At 39.8% G+C, this 21,324-nt stretch overlaps 1 protein-coding gene across 5 annotated transcripts in view; it reads left to right on the top strand.

Moving 5' to 3' along the window:
- Positions 1–21,324, top strand: part of NIPBL (NIPBL cohesin loading factor) — a 319,709-nt gene that overhangs the window by 247,537 nt on the left and 50,848 nt on the right. For all 5 annotated transcript variants that reach the window (XM_074995642.1, XM_074995643.1, XM_074995645.1 and 2 more), the window contains 9 exons: positions 4,477–4,615; positions 4,801–4,883; positions 8,125–8,257; positions 11,176–11,319; positions 15,129–15,218; positions 15,769–15,983; positions 16,091–16,193; positions 17,108–17,206; positions 17,312–17,458. In XM_074995642.1, coding sequence (XP_074851743.1) covers positions 4,477–4,615; positions 4,801–4,883; positions 8,125–8,257; positions 11,176–11,319; positions 15,129–15,218; positions 15,769–15,983; positions 16,091–16,193; positions 17,108–17,206; positions 17,312–17,458 — 1,153 coding nt within the window. The remainder of the gene's footprint in view (positions 1–4,476; positions 4,616–4,800; positions 4,884–8,124; positions 8,258–11,175; positions 11,320–15,128; positions 15,219–15,768; positions 15,984–16,090; positions 16,194–17,107; positions 17,207–17,311; positions 17,459–21,324) is intronic.

Below are 21,324 nucleotides of genomic sequence, written 5' to 3'. Positions count from 1 at the left end.
AAACCATACCACCCAGCTACAGTACAGACATTTTCTGTAAGGCTTCATAAACCGGGGAAGCAGAGGGATAAGCTCATAAACTGGGTCTTTTAAAGTTTCTGAAGATCCTAACATTCCTGACCTTTCCAGGACACCCTACACTGATATTAATGAATCTTCCACAGTGACTCTACAGGCCATGGAGCACCATAGAGAAACAGGCCTTTGTATTGATGAAATCTAAGGTTTGGTGGCAGGGGTAAAGTATAGATATATGAGGTGCCATCAATAGCCCCAGTGTAAATGAGGTACCCCAGCCTTACAAATCTCTTACCAATAAATTGTACGTCGCCAAGCTTTATAGTATAGCATGTCTCCATGACAAGAGTCAAGAATGTTAATCTATCAGCACTGAACTGGTTAACCACTAACATTGCCACTTCTGAGTCCTTACTGCTAAGCTCCAATGGCAATGGTCAAACATTTCTGCATGTTGAGACATACAGCAGTGTGCTACTGCTGGACTTCTAGGGTGTGCTCTGAACAGAACTCTAGGAAAGTAGCCTTTATCATCCAAAATTCTGCTGGTCATCCTATATTTAGAAGACTATCTTTTCTCACAAGTTCGTGCCAGCTTCCCTGCTCCAGAAATTATTCTCCAACAAGTGAATCTGCTCCAGGAACAGTTAGTTCTTTAGTAGCGGCTTGATTTAATCTTTCTTTTCTATCCAACCTAGTATAGCAATAGATGCCCAAAGCAATCTGGTTGCATGACCACTAATGTAAGTGCATTAGTCTCTTCATATTTGACTGAAAATCTCCTTTCATAGCAGTTTTCCCCATGACAGCAATTTTCACTTCTTTACAAAAGACAAATGAATCATGGGAGTTTGCTAGTTTCACCTCCAAATTTCAGAATTGCATTGGCTTCCAATATCCCACAATATACTATGACAGTAATCCCAGAATCCACAGAGCCCAGAAGTCAGACAACACATCATGTACTGTCTGCCAAAATGCTGTGTGCTTATTTTGAAAGAAACTCAATGCCTTCTGGACATACTGGTTCAAAGTGAAGTAGGTTAAAGCTGATTCAGTGGGCACAGTTTATTTGTGAAGCTACAGACTAACATGGTTACCCCTCTGAGACACTTTTGTGAGAGTTAGTCCACAAAAGATTTATATTCAAAAATACATCCTGCAAAAACTATCCCCTGTAGAGACAAATCTCAGAAAATTTTATTAGCCTTGTGTGGCTGTTCCAGTGCAGCTATGTTGTATAAAAGATTTATCCTTCACCCAGTATTTCTCCAGAAGTCGTCATGTATTTGACTTCTGTCACAGGAAATGCTAACATCAATATTCAGCATTATGATTTAAATGCAGGATCATATAAAAAGAAGGATGAGCAGAAGGGAAAGTCTTTGATTAAACAGGGTATTATCTGGTAACTTTCTGTGCTACTTGAAGTGTGTCTAAGTTTTAAATAAGGCAACAATTTCAGGATGGTGAAAATTCCTGTTTAAAAGAATGTTGGCATGCAGTTTTTATATTTTAACATTTTCCCCCACTCTTTGCTAAAGTTTAAAATGTTTTTCCCTGTTTTATAAAGTGGTTGGTTTAGTTTTCTTAGGCTGTGTCTACACTAGCCAAAAACTTCAAAATGGCCATGCAAATGGCCATTTCGAAGTTTACTAATGAAACGCTGAAATACATATTCAGCACCTCATTAGCATGCGGGCAGCCGCGGCACTTTGAAATTGATGCAGCTCGCCACCGTGCGGCTCGTCCAGATGGGGCTCCTTTTCGAAAGGACCCCACCTACTTCGAAGTCCCCTTATTCCCATCTGCTCATAGGAATAAGGGGACTTCGAAGTAGGTGGGCTCCTTTCGAAAAGGAGTCCCGTCTGGACGAGCCGCGTCAATTTCGAAGTGCCGCAGCCGCCTGCATGCTAATGAGGCGCTGAATATGTATTTCAGCGCTTCATTAGTAAACTTCGAAATGGCCATTTGCATAGCCATTTCAAAGTTTTTGGCTAGTGTAGACGTAGCCTTAGAGTAATAGTCCTTCAGTACTATTGCTTTATGAGTGTTAAAAGAAAGACTCTGTAAAATGAAAATTATTTTATCATGCCAAAATGACTTGTGTATCTTCATGATCTAGTAAGTTTGATATAGATATAAGAATAATTTTAACTATTGCTTTGAAGTCAGCATAATCAGTAAAGAACATTTTGAGTACAAACACGACAGATGTTGATCATGTTGCTTGGTGTAAGCAGTGCACATACTACTGAAGTGAAAGTTATACAATGATCTATATAGAATAGAATGAATTTTTTATGGATCTCACAGAATGGTCTTTATTTATTTTGTGTTTATTTTTGTTTGGAATCATTGATAAAGTTCTAGGTCTGGATGGGCAAAATCAGGCCTGGGGGCTGCATCCAGCCCAACAAGTATTTCTTTGTCACACCTCACTGATTAGCAGAATATGCATGCTTACAGCCAGCAGCATGGAGCTGCTCCAAGGATTCTCCTGCCAGCTGTGCAGAGGTGGAGGAGGGTGGAGAGGAGAGGGTAGTGCTGAAATCAGTGTGTTTTCCTGCCCATGTACCCCATTTCTGCAGAGCAGGGATGGGGGAGAGCGAGATACACATCAGACCTGCTCCAGACTGAAACATGGATGCTGAGTGATTTAAGAGTGCAGAGCAGGACAGATTTTCCTTAAAGATACAGAGGCTATGTCTACACTAGCCCCAAACTTCGAAATGGCCATGTAAATTGCCATTTCGAAGTTTACTAATGAAGCGCTGAAATACATATTCAGCACCTCATTAGCATGCGGGCAGCCCCGGCACTTGGAAATTGACGTGGCTCGCCGCCGCACAGCTCATCTCGACGGGGCTCCTTTTTGAAAGGACCACACCTACTTCGAAGTCCCTCTATTCCCATCTGCTCATAGGAATAAGGGGACTTCAAAGTAGCTGGGGCCCTTTTGAAAAGGAGCCCTGTCGGGGCGAGCCACGTGGTGGCGAGCCACATCAATTTCAAAGTGCCGCAGCCGCCCGCATGCTAATGAAGCGCTGAATATGTATTTCAGCACTTCATTAGTAAACTTCAAAATGGCCATTTACATGGCCATTTCGAAGTTCTTGGCTAGTGTAGACACGGCCAGAGTGTGGCTTCTCTCAGAAACTTACCTAGCAGCAGCCAGCTCACAGTCTGTGCCACTGTGACACATACCTCAGTCTGTCACGCACGCATAGTCACTGTCACGTATATACTGCAGCACTCACTCAATCTATGTCACAGAGTCTGTTTCTCTCACACAAAGGGTATGTCTACACTAGAAGCATCTGTCGGCAGATGTTACTGTCAACAGGAAAATCTCAACAGAACCTGCGTCAACAGATTGCATCTACACACAACTTGCTAAGTCTACAGAGAACCGCCAGACTCCACTGCCCTCTGGTGCTAGAAAGCGGAATGGCAGCTCTGCAAAGAGGGCTGCCTGTCAAGCAGAAGTTCCCTCTGTCGACAGAAGTGGTGACGGTACTCCAATGACAGATTGTTATCCCTCAAATTTTTGAGGGGTAACACTGCTGGGGCAAATTCAGAGTTCTGTCACGAATCTGTCGACAGAACACTTTAAGTGTGTAGATGCTCCCTGTGTTATGTTGACAAACCCCTCCACACACACACACTTTTATTGACAAAACTCTAGTGTAGCTTTTTCACATACATACACTTTCTATCTCTCTCTGAGTAGCCTCCAGCACCACCCCTTCTGTCCAAGTACCCATCCCTTCTGGTCGGCCGAGAGCTGGCCCATGAACAGTACCAAAATTCATGTAGGCTGGGTCTACGTTAGAGAGTTCTGTTGACGGAAGGGGGTGGGGAAAGGGGGTGTCTCTGTCGACATAATGCAGAGAACATCTACGCACTTAAAGTATTCCATTGACAGATTCGCAACAGAACTCTGCATTTGCTCCAACAGTATTATCCCTCAAAATGTGAGGCATAATAATCTCTGGACAGAGTACTTTTGCCAAAAGTGCAGTGTAAGACACTTCTGTCGACAGGGGACTTCTGGTTGACAGGCAGCCCTCTTTTCAGAGCTGCCATTCCACTTTCTGGCACCAGAGGGCAGTGTAGTCTGGCAGTTCTCTATCAACAGAGCAAGTTTTGTGTAGATGCAATCTGTTGTCAGAGGTTCTGTCATGGTTACCCTGTCAACAGTAACTTCTGGCCACAGATGCTTCTAGTGTAGACATAGACGTAGTGGCATCTCTGCAAAAATTAATGGTCACCCCTGTTCTAGGTACACATTTAGAACCCAGCAGACTTTGCTTATTAGGTATTTATAGTTTAAGTAGGTAGGAGTTAGGGTTAAAAGTTCTTTGTATTGTAAATGTAGGTAGGCGTTAGGGTTAAATATCCTTTGTATTGCCCTCCTAAATGTAACAATACATTTGTTTTGTTTTCTCCCAACAGATTAAACAGTAGTGATACTGATGGAGAGCCTATGTATATTCAGATGGTAACTGCACTGGTTCTGCAACTTATTCAATGTGTTGTGCACCTGCCATCAGCGGAGAAAGATTCTAATTCAGAAGAGGAGTCTAACAAAAAAGTAAGATTCTTGAAAGGCATATGAAACTTTGTGCATTAGTATGCCTATGTACTTGTTCTGTGAAATTGATCCAGCCCGTGGAGCAGTGTTAATGTGTGTGTTCTGTATAATATATATCAGTAGAACTGCTGGGTGGAAAGTCACATGTAGAACGCTCAACAAATAAATTTTGCTGTTATTTTTAGGTGGATCAAGATGTCCTTATTACTAACTCGTATGAAACAGCCATGAGAACAGCACAAAACTTCCTTTCCATTTTTCTTAAGAAGTAAGTGTTATCACACTCTTTTGTTTTGATACGTGTGGTTCATAATTACAATTTTAGCTTAATTGTAGATTGAAATTTGGTATTCTCTGAAGTTCTGAAATTTTAATCAAAAGAAATTTTTGTAGAGAAAATTAGCGTTTGAATTGGACATAGTATTTTAAATGTAAATTGTAAAAAAAAGATTTTTCTTCCCAGTAATACTTTTTTATGAAGTTCTGTTGTAAAAAGAAAACTCATTTATTTTACTTCTTAAGTCCCGTAGGGAACTAATGCATGCAACTATGAATTTTGAACTTCTTTGAAGTTCAGCTAGCCTTCCTAATCACTAAGGTTTCTTCAGAAATCTTGTAAAATATATAAAGTCTGCAACCTTCAATTGCAAAATTGGAAATACCTGAAGTCTAGTTCAAGCTTATAATTTTTGCACAGAATTAGTCACTTTCATATGACAGCTTCAGGTAAAGAAAACTGCAAACAGTTTAAAATTCAGTGACAGTTTTATGCACAGAAAATGTTACGCAACGGAATTCTGCAGGGAGTCATGTGTACACGTGAGAATCTACAGGTAGTAGCTTATGCCAGATAATATAAAGAGTAAAATTTTAACTTTCATTAGCGATTTTGCATTTTTCACAAACGGTTGAAAGAAAAACATGATTTATTGATTACGTATTTAAGATATAATGTAATGCCATAACAATTAGTCAGAATTAGTTTTTAAGGAAAGTAAATTTTTTTTGTTAAACTGCACATCTCTGAAACATTACCAGACTATTATCTGTCAGGCACTGATATGATCTTTCTCCTGCTGTTTCTGGACCAGAGAATATAATATAAAGACCAGAGACTAAGTTGAGAAGGACTGCCTCCTAAATGTACTATTTTAGTATGAACTAAGAAACCTAATTTATTCTCTGAATGAAGAATTGAAACCCTGTTGTATCTAATGTACTCACCTGTGCCAATATCATACTTACTATACATTAAATATCCCCATAATGTACTAAATGTACATGATGTACTAAAAAATTTTGTCAAAAGTAGTTGAAACCAGTGTTAGATAAAAAAAACAAGGGACTTGACCGGGGAATGAATCCTAGGTCTTTTGAGTTTGCAATATGGAGTGTTGAAAAGGATACCCTCTTGCATGATCTCAGAATAAAAAAGGAATTGTATAAAAAATGGAAACAAGGAAGAATTACAAAGGATGACTATAGGCAAACAACACAAGAATGCGGGAGAAAGATTAGAAAGGCTAAGGCACAAAATGAGCTCAAACTAGCTACAGGCATAAAGGGAAACAAGAAGGCTTTTTATAAATATATTAGAAACAAGAGGAATACCAGGGACAGGGTAGGGCCATTGCTCAGTGAGGAGGGAGAAACAGTAACAGGGAACTTGGAAATGGCAGAGATGCTTAATGACTTCTTTGTTTCGGTCTTCACTGAGAAGTCTGATGAAGGAATGCCCAACATAGTGAATGCTAGTGGGAAAGGGGTAGGGTTAGAAGTTGAAATAAAAAAAGAACAAGTTAAAAATCACTTAGGAAAACTAGATGCCTGCAAGTCACCAGGGCCTGATGAAATGCACCCTAGAATACTCAAGGAGCTGATAGAGCAGGTGTCTGAGCCTTTATCTATCATTTCTGGAAAATCATGGGAGACAGGAGAGATTCCAGAAGACTGGAAGAGGGCAAATATTGTGCCCATCTATAAAAAGGGGAATAAGAATAACCCAGGAAACTACAGGCCAGTCAGCTTAACTTCAGTGCCAGGAAAGATAATGGAGCAGGTAATTAAAGAAATCATCTGCAAACACTTGGAAGGTGGTAAGGTAATAGGAAACAGCCAGCATGGGTTTGTAAAGAATAAATCTTGTCAAACTAATCTGATAGCTTTCTTTGATAAGATAACGAGCCTTGTGGATAGGGGAGAGGCGGTAGATGTGGTATACCTAGACTTTAGTAAAGCATTTGATACGGTCTCTCATGATATTCTTATAAAAAAAAAACTAGGCAAATACAGTTTAGATGAGGCTACTATAAGGTGGGTGCATAACTGGCTGGATAACCATACCTGGAGAGTAGTTCTTAATGGTTCTCAATCCTGCTGGAAAAGTATAACAAGTGGGGTTCCGCAGGGGTCTGTGTTAGGACAGGTTCTGTTCAATGTCTTCATCAATGATTTAGATATTGGCATAGAAAGTACGCTTGTTAAGTTTGCAGATGATACCAAGTTGGGAGGGGTTGCAACTGCTTTGGAGGATAGGGTCATAATTCAAAATGATCTGGATAAATTGGAGAAATGGTCTGAGGTAAACAGGATGAAGTTTAATAAGGACAAATGCAAAGTGCTCCACTTGGGAAGGAACAATCAGTTTCACACACACAGAATGGGGAGAGACTGTCTAAGAACAACTACAGCAGAAAGGGATCTAGGGATTATAGTGGACCACAAGCTAAATATGAGTCAACAGTGTGATGCTGTTGCAAAAAAAGCAAACATGATTCTGGGATGCATTAACAGGTGTGTTGTGAACAAGACATGAGAAGTCATTCTTCCTCTCTACTCTGCGCTGGTTAGGCCTCAGCTGGAGTATTGTGTCCAGTTCTGGGCACCGCAGTTCAAAAAAGATGTGGAGAAACTAGAGAGGATCCAGAAAAGAGCGACAAGAATGATTAAAGGTCTAGAGAATGTGACCTATAAAAAAAGGTTGAAAGAATTGGGCTTGTTTAGTTTGGAAAAGAGAAGATTGAGGGGAGACATGATAGTGGTTTTCAGGTATCTAAAAGGGAGTCATCAGGAGGAAGGAGAAAACTTGTTGTTCTTGGCCTCTGAGGATAGAACAAGAGGCAACGGTCTTAAACTGCAGCAAGGGAGGTTTAGGTTGGACATTAGGAAAAAGTTCCTAACTGTCAGGGCGGTCAAACAGTGGAATAAATTGGCAAGGGAGGTTGTGGAATCTCCATCGCTGGAGATATTTAAGAACAGGTTAGATAGATGTCTATCAGGGATGGTTTAGATAGTACTTGGTCCTGCCATTGGGGCCGGGGGCTGGAGTCGATGGCCTCTCGAGGTCCCTTCCAGTCTTAGTGTTCTATGATTTGTCCTGTTTTAATACAAAATTTTAGCTACTTTTACTTTTAGATATGGTTTTGTACTTTGTAGCCTATAACAAAGGATAGTTGACCCTTTTTATACACAATTACTATATCATATTTTCATTGTTTTCCTTGAAACAGATGCGGTAGTAAACAAGGAGAAGAGGACTATAGGCCACTCTTTGAGAACTTTGTTCAAGATCTACTTTCCACGGTGAACAAGCCGGAATGGCCTGCCGCTGAGCTATTACTTAGCTTATTAGGAAGGTTGTTGGTAAGAGACCACAATATTTGTAGTGATATAAAGTTCTACACATGGCTTATTAAGTTTATCCATATTTTCAAAAAGCTGTCTTGAGGTAAAGATGTGATGATAGTTAGAATTACCAGATCTAATGCCACATGAGTATTCTAATTTTACCATAGTAAGATTAGCAACGATTATCCAGCCAGATGGTGGAAAGACTTAGCTGGAGATTGATGTGTGTTGCTCAGTCTGCAAACCAACTATTGCCCTTTTTGATTTGCCATGATGAGGATGATGACGATTCCTTTTCATCATAATGTAAACGTTTTTGTTTTGGCATAATGTTTTTATTAGTATTTCATATAATAAATATAATACGTATAAATAGTAAAATGAGTTTTAATAAATATCATATAGATACTAAAATTTAGTTTGGAAAATTATTGCATTTTATAGATAGGCTGAAAAAAAGTGACACCATGGACAATTGCTTCCTTTAATCTTTTTCATCCATATGTAGATTTTTTTCTGTCCATGTGCAGAATAATTTTTTTGTGTGTCCTGACACGTGTGTGAAACAAAAAACCTCCCTGTGGATGCTGTGCTAATCAGCAGGGCAGCATTTGAATCTCATCTGAGCATCCACACAAATGCACAGCTTACAGGCAACACTGCTATGGACTATGTTGCTCAGTGGATGTCACTTGTATCCTCCTTCTCTTGGGGATATTTTTCATATTAAAATTCTGGTCCATAGCAATCAATATCTTCATAAATTCATATTGTGTAAAACCGAGCATCATCTGCAGATACTCATATACGATAGCTTCTCTAGGCTGCTCATGCAGGACAAATATATTATTCAGTAGTGTAGGTACCTTGCAAGTATAGCACATTAACATAGAAAATACTTGGATTAATAAATTAAATATTTTAGGTGATGTGTAGAATATCTGGAATTCATAAGTCATGTTGCAATACTGGCAGACCTTTGTTATGAAACTGAAACAGTAATTTGGGTCTGTTTGTGGACACTTTAACACACAACTTATAGTCTTACTCCTGATTAAACAAGCTTGATATCAGTTTGCCGTTTGCAGATGCACATATGACAGGTAGATTACATAAGTGTAATCGTACACAAAAGCACATGGTAAATTTTCACAATGGAAGGGAATAACTAGTGGCGTTCCCCAAGGGTCAGTCCTGGGACCAATCTTGTTCAACTTATTCGTCAATGATCTAGAGAAAGAGGTAAGCAGTGAGGTGGCAAAGTTTGCAGATGACACCAAACTGTTCAGGATAGTCAAAATCAAAGCAGACTGTGAAGAACTTCAAAAAGATCTCAGCAAACTGAGTGATTGGGCAACAAAATGGCAAATGAAATTTAATGTGGGTAAGTGTAAGGTAATGCATAACCCCAATTATACATACAATATGATGGGGGCAAATAACCCCAATTATACATACAGTATGATGGGGGCAAATTTAGCTACAACAGATCAGGAAAGGGATCTTGGACTTATAGTGGATAGTTTTCTGCAAACATCCACGCAGTGTGCAGCGGCAGTCAGTAAAGCAAATAGGATGTTAGGAATAATTAAAAAAGGGATAGAAAATAAGACCAAGACTATCTTAGTTCCCCTATATAAAACTATGGTACGCCCACATCTTGAGTACTGCATGCAGATGTGGTCCCCTCACCTCAAAAAAGATATATTGGCATTAGAAAAGGTTCAGAAAAGGGCAAATAAAATGATTAAGAGTTTAGAACGGGTTCCATATGAGGAGAGGCTAGAGAGACTGGGACTTTTCAGTCTAGAAAAGAGGAGACTGAGGGGCGATATGATAGAGGTATATAAAATCATGAATGGTGTGGAGAAGGTGAATACAGAAAAGTTATTTACTTGTTCCCATAATATAAGAACTAGAGGACACCAAGTGAAATTAATGGGTAGCAGGTTCAAAACTAATAAAAGAAAGTTTTTCTTCACACAGCGCACAGTCAACCTGTGGAACTCCTTACCAGAGGATGCTGTGAAGGCCAGGACTCTAACAGAGTTTAAAAAAGAGCCCGATAAATATTTGGAGGTTAGGTCCATAGATGGCTATTAGCAATGGGTAAGGTATGGGGCCTAGCCTTTTGTCGAAGGCAGGAAATGGATGGCAGGAGACAAATCACTTGATTGTTGTCTTTGATTCACCTCCTCTGGGGCACCTGGCATTGGCTACTATCGGCAGACAGAATACTGGGCTAGATGGACCTTTGGTCTGACCCAGTATGGCCGTTCTTATGTTTGCATATTAAAATAAAGTTTCATATCCACTGTACTACATGCATCCTCACTAGTTATTTTGATTAGAAGGTCCATTTAAAAAAATCCAGACGTATTCTTGCAGGGTGGGTCCCAGTGGTGGTGGAAATGAATTTATTATTAATGTTAAAATACTATATATGTGGTTTTCAGAAAGACAAAATAGCGAGGTAAATTATTTATTCTTATCTTCAGTAACTGAAATTCATAGCTTTGGAACATATTTAAAAACGTGGACCCTGGCAGACAGTGGTTTTATGCTCATTACAACACTGTTAGGTGTTTGCTAAACCTCAGTTGCCCACTTCATTTTAAGTTTTTTTTCCCAATGTGTGTAAATTTCTTATGCTTCACAATGTTTCCTGTCTTGTACTTAACTCGTGCATTCTGATTTTCTTCCCTAAAGAAGAGCTCTGTGAAGCTTGAGAACGTGTATCTTTCACAAACAAAAGTTTGTCCAGTACAGTATATTACCTCACCTTACACATTTACAACAATAATGCTAACATGTAAATGGTGTAATGCTTTCAGTTTATTAGATGATGAATTTCTAAATAAGATCAGGTAATTTTATGAAAAGCATTGTGGGTATAGAAATGAGTAGATAACATTTTATCCTGCTTTTGTTAGGTTCATCAGTTCAGTAACAAATCTACAGAAATGGCTTTGAGAGTGGCATCACTTGATTATCTTGGAACTGTAGCTGCAAGATTGAGGAAAGATGCTGTTACTAGCAAAATGGATCAAGGATCTATAGCTCGAATCTTGAAACAGGTATATATAAAATCTGTATGATTTGAAGCTTGGATAACAACAGAGATGAAGACATTTAAAATGTCTGAAGTGCTATTCTGCTCTGAAAAGTATAAAAGTCAACAGATGTGTCTGAAAACTCAAAAGGAGCAGATCTGATTGAGTTAGCCTCCCCTCTGCTAGCTTTCTCTACCTTCTGAAATAAAAAAATGTCTCCAGTATGTTCCAAAAACGTGTTAGATAATGCGTGCCCTGCTTTGCTATTTTCCCAATACATATCTGGATAGTTGAAGTCCCCCATGACTATCAGGTCCTGAGATGTGGATGATTTTTGTTAGTTAGCTTCATCCACCTTTTCTTGGTTAGTCAGCCTGTATTGGACTCCTACATCTCCCTTGTTCTTTTACCCCTTTTTAACCTTACCCAGAGACTTTCCACACATCCCAGCTCATCCTCAGTCCCAGTATATACATTTTTAATTTATAAAGCAAGACCTCTTCCCTTTTTTCCCTGCCTATCCTTCCTGAGTAAGCTGTATCCTTCCATACCAATACTCCAAACCAGGTGTATTATACCACCATGTCTCTGTGGTACCATAGGATACTACTTGAAGATGTTGAAGTTACTTAATATTCAACAGGAACAGGAGTTCTTCAAGATGTTTCCACCCATAGGTGCTCTTCAGTCTTTTCAATAATGTTCATGGTTGAGAAGAAACTGAAGCAGTGGCAAGTCCACACACCCCAGTAATCTTGCACTGGAGCATATGGATATCTGCAGCATAGCCGTGAACCAATAAAAATATCAGATCAAGTGTGCACAGCCGTATATGCATCCAGAAATGGAACACACACATGGGGAGACACCTCAAAGAATTCCATTTACTGTACAATATAAATAATCTTTCCTTATGTCTCTCCACATTTGGAACACTTGAGAGAGTGCTGTATTTCATTTATTTCTGAAAATTGTCTCTCTAGCTGTGATATCATCTGCAAGGACAACTGTCCTCTCTTTTTTTAATATTTCACCAAAACATATATTTTTATGTCCTTTATCCAAAATTTTTATCAAAGCTAGTTTGACTGACTTGAATCAAAATACTGAATTCCATTTCCTCTCTAATGCTACAAGGGAAACTCCACTATATATCAATGTCACATATAGGCCATGTCTACACTAGCCAAAAACTTAAAAATGGCCATTCAAATGACCATTTCGAAGTTTACTAATGAAGCACTGAAATACATATTCAGCGCCTCATTAGCATGCGGGTGGCTGCAGCACTTCAAAATTGATGCGGCTCGTCCAGATGGGGCTCCTTTTCGAAAGGACCCCGCCTACTTCGAAGTCCCTTTGTTCCCATCTGCTCATAGGAATAAGGGGACTTCGAAGTAGGTGGGGTCCTTTCGAAAAGGAGCCCCGTCTGGACGAGCTGCGCAGCGGCAAGCTGTGTCAATTTCGAAGTGCCACGGCTGCCCGCATGCTAATGACGCGCTGAATATGTATTTCAGCGCTTCATTAGTAAACTTCAAAATGGCCATTTGAATGGCCATTTCAGAGTTTTTGGCTAGTGCAGACGTACCCATAGTGTTGCATTATGACATAAGGCACAAATGTTTAGAAAGAATAGAGGTAGTTTATCTATAGCTTTTAGAATTAGATTGAGGACAGAATGGATTCTCTTCTGACATTCAAAATAGATTAGATTTTCATTCAAACCTGTTACAAATTAGCAATAATCCAAGTATCTGATAACTTTCATGAGAGATCCTAGCTGTTAAGTAATGGTTGTCATCCATGATCTGAAAGCACTTGACAAAGGATTTATGTAATAATATATCTATTTTGCAAATGGCATTCTTATCACAACAATTTGTACATTTGCTCTTTGGAGCTCCTTCCCATTTTTACGAAGCACTGCTTTCTTGATTTAGCATTTCAATTCGATGCTCATTTTGGGCAAGTGGTTCTACAACACGTTGAACTCTCCTCTTGGCTAGTTTGTGCTTTGTTGATTTTATTCTTTAAAGCACTCATTATTGGACATTTCACAGAACAAATAAAATTACAAAGGTTTTGGCCCAAAGAGTTTTCCTTCTAAATCTTGTTGATTAATATTAATTAAATTGAACTCCTGCTAATCTTCTAAGAATGTGGATATACCAAAGTATTTCTAGAAGTAGAAAACAATTTTTTTCCAATCACTATTCTTTTATGATAAATGCCTGTGCAGAGTTATATTCCCATCCAACCCTCCACTCTTCAAAGTATCCTTTCTTAGTTCCATTTATAACCTTCACTGTCAATGTTCAGACCTTTAAAGGGACACTTTTGTAGCCCCAATGAACTATATTTTTTTACATCTGTCTGAGCATGTGAAATCAGTGGTTGGTGTGTCGATGGTACATCCTTGCACAACAGTTATCAATAAATAACCTTGCTTTGTCAGAATTAATATGAAGATGTCTCTCAACTTCTCTCTTTCCAAAGCAACCTGCCATTTCATTGTTTAACATTTGTAGCACAACTGATAACGGAAGTGATATTTCTTAATCCATTTGTCAGATTATTTTGTGGGATTTAAATTCTTTGGCATTTTTCCTTGGAAAAGCGTCCATAATGAAATGTCAGAGATTGGATTCCAAAAATCTTGCTTAATAGTCAGTTTAGTTTTGTCTGTCATGTTCTGCTCTGTAGTTGTTTCTGTTAAGCAACAATGGCCATTATCTGGCCTGGAGGAAAATGTGAGTGGCCCTTTTAAAGTATCAATAGCCAGAGAATGAATGCAGCAACTTCAGACCAATGATCAGAAGAGAAAGGAGACTATTTAGGTCCTCACTGGTGCAAAAAAAGCTCTTTTTACATGGACCAGGGGGAACACCACCTACCTTCCCACCCCTGGAAGTAGTTAAATACCAGGTTTTGTCATGATCCACTGAAGACGTGCTATTTGTTTGTTTATTGGGGTGGGGAAGAGAGAAGGGGATGGAAGGAATTTTTCCCTCTCCACTAGATTAACCACGGCACTGTAAGGGTTTCTCAATTTTCTCACTGTGGACTGGGGGCTTTATTGGGGTGGGCATGAAATGAAGGCGAGACTGTGATGTTGAATTCATTGTATAAACATGGGGTGTATGTCCAGTGTAGGTAATATGTAGAGAAGAATATGGTGATCAGATAAAATGGTTTGGTAAAAGATTTAATGGAGATATTATTTAAAGAAGTGGAAGGAGTTCAGTGCTCCTACAATTGGTATGGCAGGAAGCTACCTCCTGTTAACTCTCAGTGAGAGGAGGCAGTGGGTGAAGTCCCTGCAGCAGATGGGCTGAGGATCAGAATGGGTAAAGGGGCATATCTTGGAGTGGGGCTTTTATCAGCCCTACCCCTTTACCCATTCCAATCATCCATCCGTCCATCTAATAATTTAGTATAATTTTTGTGTGTGTGTGTGTGTAATATATACATGCGCGCACACACACTTGGTCCATAATCAGTCCATATGTATGAGTATGGACCAAGCACTGTGTGCTTTTTATCTGTCAGGCATTTTTACACTTCGAATAGCTATGGCCTAATTAAACCATATCCAGTGTCCTTCTCCTGGCGTAGTTGGACAGCGTCCCTCATATATAATCTGGTTTGAGTGTTACAGTTTAATGGATAGTTGATTTATAAAAATTATTTAAATAGTTTGGAATTGCTGGCAACATAATTATTTATGTGCTCTTACATTACATTAAATGTTATGTGTGTATAAAGTATTTCTTGATCATATTTGAACCTATGAGATATTCCATCCCTTGAATGTGTCTTGCTACATATGACAGGTTTCAGGAGGAGAAGATGAAATCCAGCAGCTGCAAAAGGCATTGTTAGATTATCTGGATGAAAACACAGAAACTGATGCCTCATTACTGGTAAATAACAATTTTTTGAATGTGTTAGGTCTGTGTAAATATACCTTCTTCAAAGGGATGGCTTATTCCCCAGAGCCCCAGAACAGACTTACTTATATCTTGGTTGTACCCTTGCTCTACTCCCAAAACTGTACATAGCATGCATTGGTCTGAAATAGCTGAAATTTTACTAGCTTAGTACCTCTATTCTGCTGCATTTCAGTCATAATGTTTACCATAGTTCTGGCCTGATAATACTTAAATTTTAGTCTGGGCACACAATTTAATTGATATTTGATGCTTTCAGACTGATTCTTCCATAAATGTCATCCTCTCAGACACTGTAGGCATCCACATGCACTATTTTGTCTACTGTGGTTCTTTTCAGTGGTATTGTTTGTTTTAGAGTACCTTATTTTCCTCTCTGCCTTTCAAATCTGAAACAAAAATGATGTATAGCAGTGAACTCAGGACTAATATTTGACTAGGTCCAATTTAATTTCTTCACAGTTTGAAGAGGAACTATTACTAATGGCTCTGTTTTTCTGCCCATCTTATTGTATTTCTCCAGTTTTCTCGGAAATTTTATATAGCTCAGTGGTTCCGTGACACAACTCTGGAGACAGAGAAAGCAATGAAATCTCAGAAGGATGATGATTCCTCTGAAGGAACTCACCATGCAAAAGAAGTTGAAACAACAGGACAAATAATGCACAGAGCAGAGAGTCGCAAAAAATTTCTTCGCAGTATCATTAAAACTGCACCCTCTCAGTTCAGTACCTTGAAGTAAGTTTCAATAATTTTGAGTTTTGTTTGTTACTTATTTGACTTACAAGCATTGTTCTTTATTTTTTAATAAATAACTATCAAGTATTATGTTAATTTTGTTACAGGATGAATTCTGATACTGTGGACTATGAAGATGCTTGCTTGATTGTTCGCTACTTGGCCTCTATGAGGCCGTTTGCCCAGAGCTTCGATATTTATTTGACACAGGTAATCTGTGCCAGAAGTCTTAGTGCTGTGAAATACAGTTGGTTTCCTGGTTCCAAACACTTATGGGGTAGTGTGCAATATCTGTTCATTGTTGAGCACAGGTATTTAATAGGCCATGATAACACTACATGTTTTCATCTTATGTATTGATAGCACACATGCTTATTTTTATTTTATTCCTGCATGTCTATTACATATACCATACTGAACATATATTGTTTTATTTGTGCATATTTAGAAATCCATCAGTAAGATGGGCCAAAAAGACAACTACAAAACATTGAAACCTTTTCACAGATTTTTCTATCTAAAATGCATGCCTGATTGGGACCATGACCTCATAAATCACGTCTTTGTAGATCATTCATATAAATGTATGAATTCTAAATTGGACATGCAAACTAGCACAATCATTTGCCTGCAGTGCATGAAGCTGTCGTGCTGATGGTCATGGTTTGACCAAGTGATATAAATGTTCCTTCTTTCTGGCTGGGAGGGCAGCACTAACAGTTTGATATGGTGATACATTTGAGCTCCAGGTAAATGCTGTGGGTCACATTATTTTCTTTGATCCACTTGCTATCCCAGAGTTGGGGTGCACAAATCGTAGTCCACTGTAGGGAGGATAAAAAGCCACATCTTGGTAGGGAAAAACAACTCAAATAAAGAGTTGGACCCCATGTGAATTAACATTTGGATTATGTCTTATAGTGAGAAAGAACCCAGACTCCAATATCAGTGCAGAAAAGTCATCACTGAGCCTCACTTTTTAAAAGTTTGTTCAATTTTTGATAGCTAATTTTTCTCATTTTAGTTTGACTTTTGCATGTTATCCCATTGTATTTTTGCTTGCATTGATCATTGCTTGCTACATTCCAAAAGCGATTAAAATGTCACTTTTGTTTTCTTACTAGATTCTGCGTGTGCTTGGTGAAAATGCGATTGCTGTTCGAACAAAAGCCATGAAGTGTTTATCTGAGGTTGTTGCTGTAGACCCCAGCATTCTAGCCAGGGTAAAAAGGAAACAATCTGTGACATACATAAATTCTTCTGTTTACATTTTAAAGAAATTCTGTTTTTCCATACTTTGCATTTGTGTTTTTCCTTTGTTTTTTCAGTTGGATATGCAACGAGGTGTTCATGGACGATTAATGGATAACTCCACGAGTGTACGAGAAGCAGCTGTGGAGTTGCTTGGCCGGTTTGTGCTCTGTCGACCTCAGCTTGCTGAACAGTATTACGACATGCTCATTGAGCGAATACTGGTATGGTCATTTTTGAAATCACTTTGATATATATATATAAATACATTTTTAACTGGATTGATGTCCCTAATTATATTTAATAATGTTCCAGGTTCTAGAATGAATGACCTTGTATAGATTTTTGGGGAAGTCAAAGCTAAAAAATCAGCCCATCAGGCTAATGTGAATTGAAACAGTTGCTTTTAATGAGGAACTTGTTGGTCAAAAGCTAAACATACATAAATACCTTGTAAGGTAAAATGGCTCAGGCAGGATTTTTCATCTACACCTAGTAACGTACAGTTGAAATGAAGGATTTTATTACTTCTCTCTAAGCATACTGTTGGGAGGGAGGCCACTGAATTTGGTGGCATGATCTGGTGCAGAGTCTCCTAATATACAGAGTACACGGCTACAGATTTAGTCTGTCTCTGTTAGCCGATGGCCAAGGATGTTTGGTGAGGTGCCAGCTATGCCCGTTTTATACCATCCGTGACTTTAACTGCTAGAGCTCAGAGCTCCTTCGCAGTGGGCAGTCAGGATTGACTGACAGGCGCCCCAAGAGTTTGCCCCGTGGAGGCGGCACAACTCAACGCTAGGCTCTTAGTACTCTCACCTAATGGCCAGGCTTTATAGCCAAAACGGCTGAGGTTCTTTAATTGTGTTGGCTGCTTTACAGTAAACCAGAGAAACAAGTCAGGCTTATGCACAAATGGTTACCAAAATTTATTAAACTAGATTCTAATCATGTGGTTACAAAATTGCTAGTGCCTACTTATTTAAATGTATAGATGTTACACACACAAACAAGTTACAAAACTGAAGCCACAATCCCAAAGAAAGACAACAAAGTATAGAGCTCTATTTCAAAATATGTGTACACTAAAGATAGGAGATCAGTTGTGGGTGCTTCTTACCCTCCTTGCATCTCTCGATTCCAGCGGTGCCAAGCCAGGATCGGTCACTCAATTCCGCGGAAAGACGAATAAGGGACAAGGCTCAGGGACCCTCTTAGCTGCAGAAGCCTTGGGAGGCTGTCACTTATCTGACCAGCAGATAGATAGTGAAAAGCACTCCAAAATCATGGTGCTGTAGGTCCCATACTTATACCTCTGTACTCCTTTATTCTCTTTCTCCTTTCTTATGCCAAATTGGGGCTGGTCTGTCTGGGCGACGCCAGCTCTTGCAAGAGTAGTTTACGCTTGCAAGGGAGAGAAACAATAAGTTTTGACTACTGGACATTCTTTTATTAGGGTAAATATTTTCCCACCTAGGATGTGGGTGTGTGTGCATCACGTTATTTAGTAGGAGCTAAGAGCCATGTCTGTCACAGCTTCTCTGTCTGCTGTGAGCCTAATCGTTGTATATGTTCCCAGAGGCACATTGTAGCAGCACACCTGTGCTTCTCACAGCTTCAAAGGCTGTGCTGGAATTTATGTTAAGTGCCCTGTTGTTTTGGCTCCCTTGTGTTCCCAGCAATGCTGGTCTGAGAGGGGGCTGGCTGTCTGGCTACAGTCTCATATAAAATCTAATATTGCTTGTTTTAGCCACTGACACTAAGAATACAAAAGTGTTCTCACATTTTTCTAATTTGTGGCATAGTAAAAGTATTTTCTGATGTCTGAGTGGTTACGTTATATGTGTTTATAATATTTTGATTATAATATTGATTGTAATGTTTGATTGCAAACATTAATGTAACAATAAAAAAGCATTAGCCTTTGGAATGTCAGTGTATTTATTTTGATTAACATGTGCATGTGGAAGGCTTTAGGAGCATGTCCATGCCAAACACTTATAAATACATATAGACATATTCAATATGACCTTGTGTCATTGTTTAAAGAACTTCTAGGATACTATAACTAAAAGTCTAAACTCCTTATCCCCATATTTCCATCTCTGTGTATTAAGCTTGGGTAAATAGATAAGCTAAGTACTAGTGTCGTGTTGGAGGAATCTCTGCTGCCGGAGGAACCTGCAGTACCGTGCACTCTCCCAGCACCAGGAAAACAACTTCAAACCTTGCCTGAGCAGCAGCAGACAGAGCTGCATATATCTATATTTAAAAAAAAAAACAAAAAAAAAACCGCAGCCAGTACCAACACCGATAGACCGAGAAGAGGCTGCTGTGCAGAGTGTGCAACTAGCACCGGTTGAAATACAGCCATTACCGGCACCGGAGGAAACTTCATTGTTATGCTCTCTCCCGGCACCAGAAGAACAAACTCAAAACCTGCCACAGAAGCAGCTCTCCCTGCAGCACCATGGAAAACTATGGCTAAACAAACAGAGTTCCATCAAGGAATCATAGCACTCAATCCCTAACCAAATCACATAGGAACACTCTGCTTCTTCCCCCAGTTCGCTCTACCACCAGAGGGAGAAAGCAGAAGAAGGAGGAATTTAGAGCTTTTTCTCCATGCTCTATGCACTTTCCTCTGAGGCAACCTGTAAGAGCCTTACAGCTAGAGATAGAAGAGATACGGAGCTGCAACTGAGACTGCTCCCTTCTGATAAATCTTTTAAACGCGTGCCAAACCCACAGTTTAAAGCAATGATGTCACTTCTGTTTGAAACTTATCTGCCTCCTCACTGGGGACTAAGGCAGAGTACAAGCCTTCCCCATTCTACTCCCTACCCAGGGTGAGCACGGGGGATGAACTGAGCACGTTGGGCACACAGAAGTCCAAGCCTGCCTCCAGCTTTAAGCTCAGAACTGCACTTCAGGTAAAGCAGCTTCACCCCCTGGGGCACCAGCAATGCTGGAAGGGGCTACTGGGTCATCAGTGGAGCCAGCAGATCAAGCAGTGGCTGCCATGAAGAATGTTCAGCCAGCACCAGCTGTAACAGAGCTCTGTCTCCCGGCACCAAGAGAGCAACATCAAACCCTGGTGCAACTTCTGGTCCTACCACCAGCATCATGCAAAGCCAGGACTAAAACTAACAGAGCTGCTGCAGGGAACAATAACCACTATCTGGAGCCATTGTTGGACCTTCAGTTAAGGCACTGAATATCCCTTATATCAGGGATTCTGTTGGCTCCTCACTGGGGACTGAGGCAAAGAGCAACCCTTTCCTTGTGTTCCCTGCCCAGACTGAGCAAGGCAGATGAATTGGGCACATTGGGCATACAAAACCCCCAGCCTGCCCCCAGCACTAATCTTAAAAGCTGCTCTTTAAAATAAAGCAGCCCCAATCCCCATTCCAAAGGCACCAGCGATGCTGGAGGGGTTTCATAACCACCATCAAACCAAGCTTTGGCTGCTGTGCCGAACATGCAAACAGCGCTAGCTGAACCACAGCCATTACTGTTGCCAGAATAACATGGGCACTCGCACTATGTTGCTTCAGAGGGGCTCACATCCCACAAATGCTCTCAATGCAAGAGTCCCACTGCACAAGTTAGGAAAACAGGGAGTTGAACTTAAATGCTCCCTGTTAACAAGGCTCTTGAACCGATGTCCGACTCACAATTCAGTGTGGACAGTGTCCCTTCTGACGGGGACTTCTTGGACTCCTCAGTGAGGGCAAAGGCAAGGACCAAGCTTCCCCATTACACACACTACCCATTACGCTCTCTACCCCATTACACCACACTACTTCTTAGCTTATCTATTTACCCAGGCTTAATACACAGAGATGGAAATATGGGGATGAGGAGTTTAGACTTTTAGTTATAGTATCCTAGAAGTTCTTTAAACAATGACACAGGGTCATACTGAATATGTCTATATGTATTTATAAGTGTTTGGCATGGACATGCTCCTAAAGCCTTCCACATGCACATGTTAATCAAAATAAATACACTGATATTCAAAATGCTAATGCTTTTTTATTGTTACATTAATGTTTGTGTCATCTATCAAAATATTATAAACATATAT

This window comes from Carettochelys insculpta, chromosome 5 (genome assembly GCF_033958435.1).
Source record: "Carettochelys insculpta isolate YL-2023 chromosome 5, ASM3395843v1, whole genome shotgun sequence".
In the NCBI taxonomy this organism is placed as follows: Eukaryota; Metazoa; Chordata; order Testudines; family Carettochelyidae; genus Carettochelys; species Carettochelys insculpta.
This window is presented reverse-complemented; position numbering and strand designations above follow the sequence as displayed.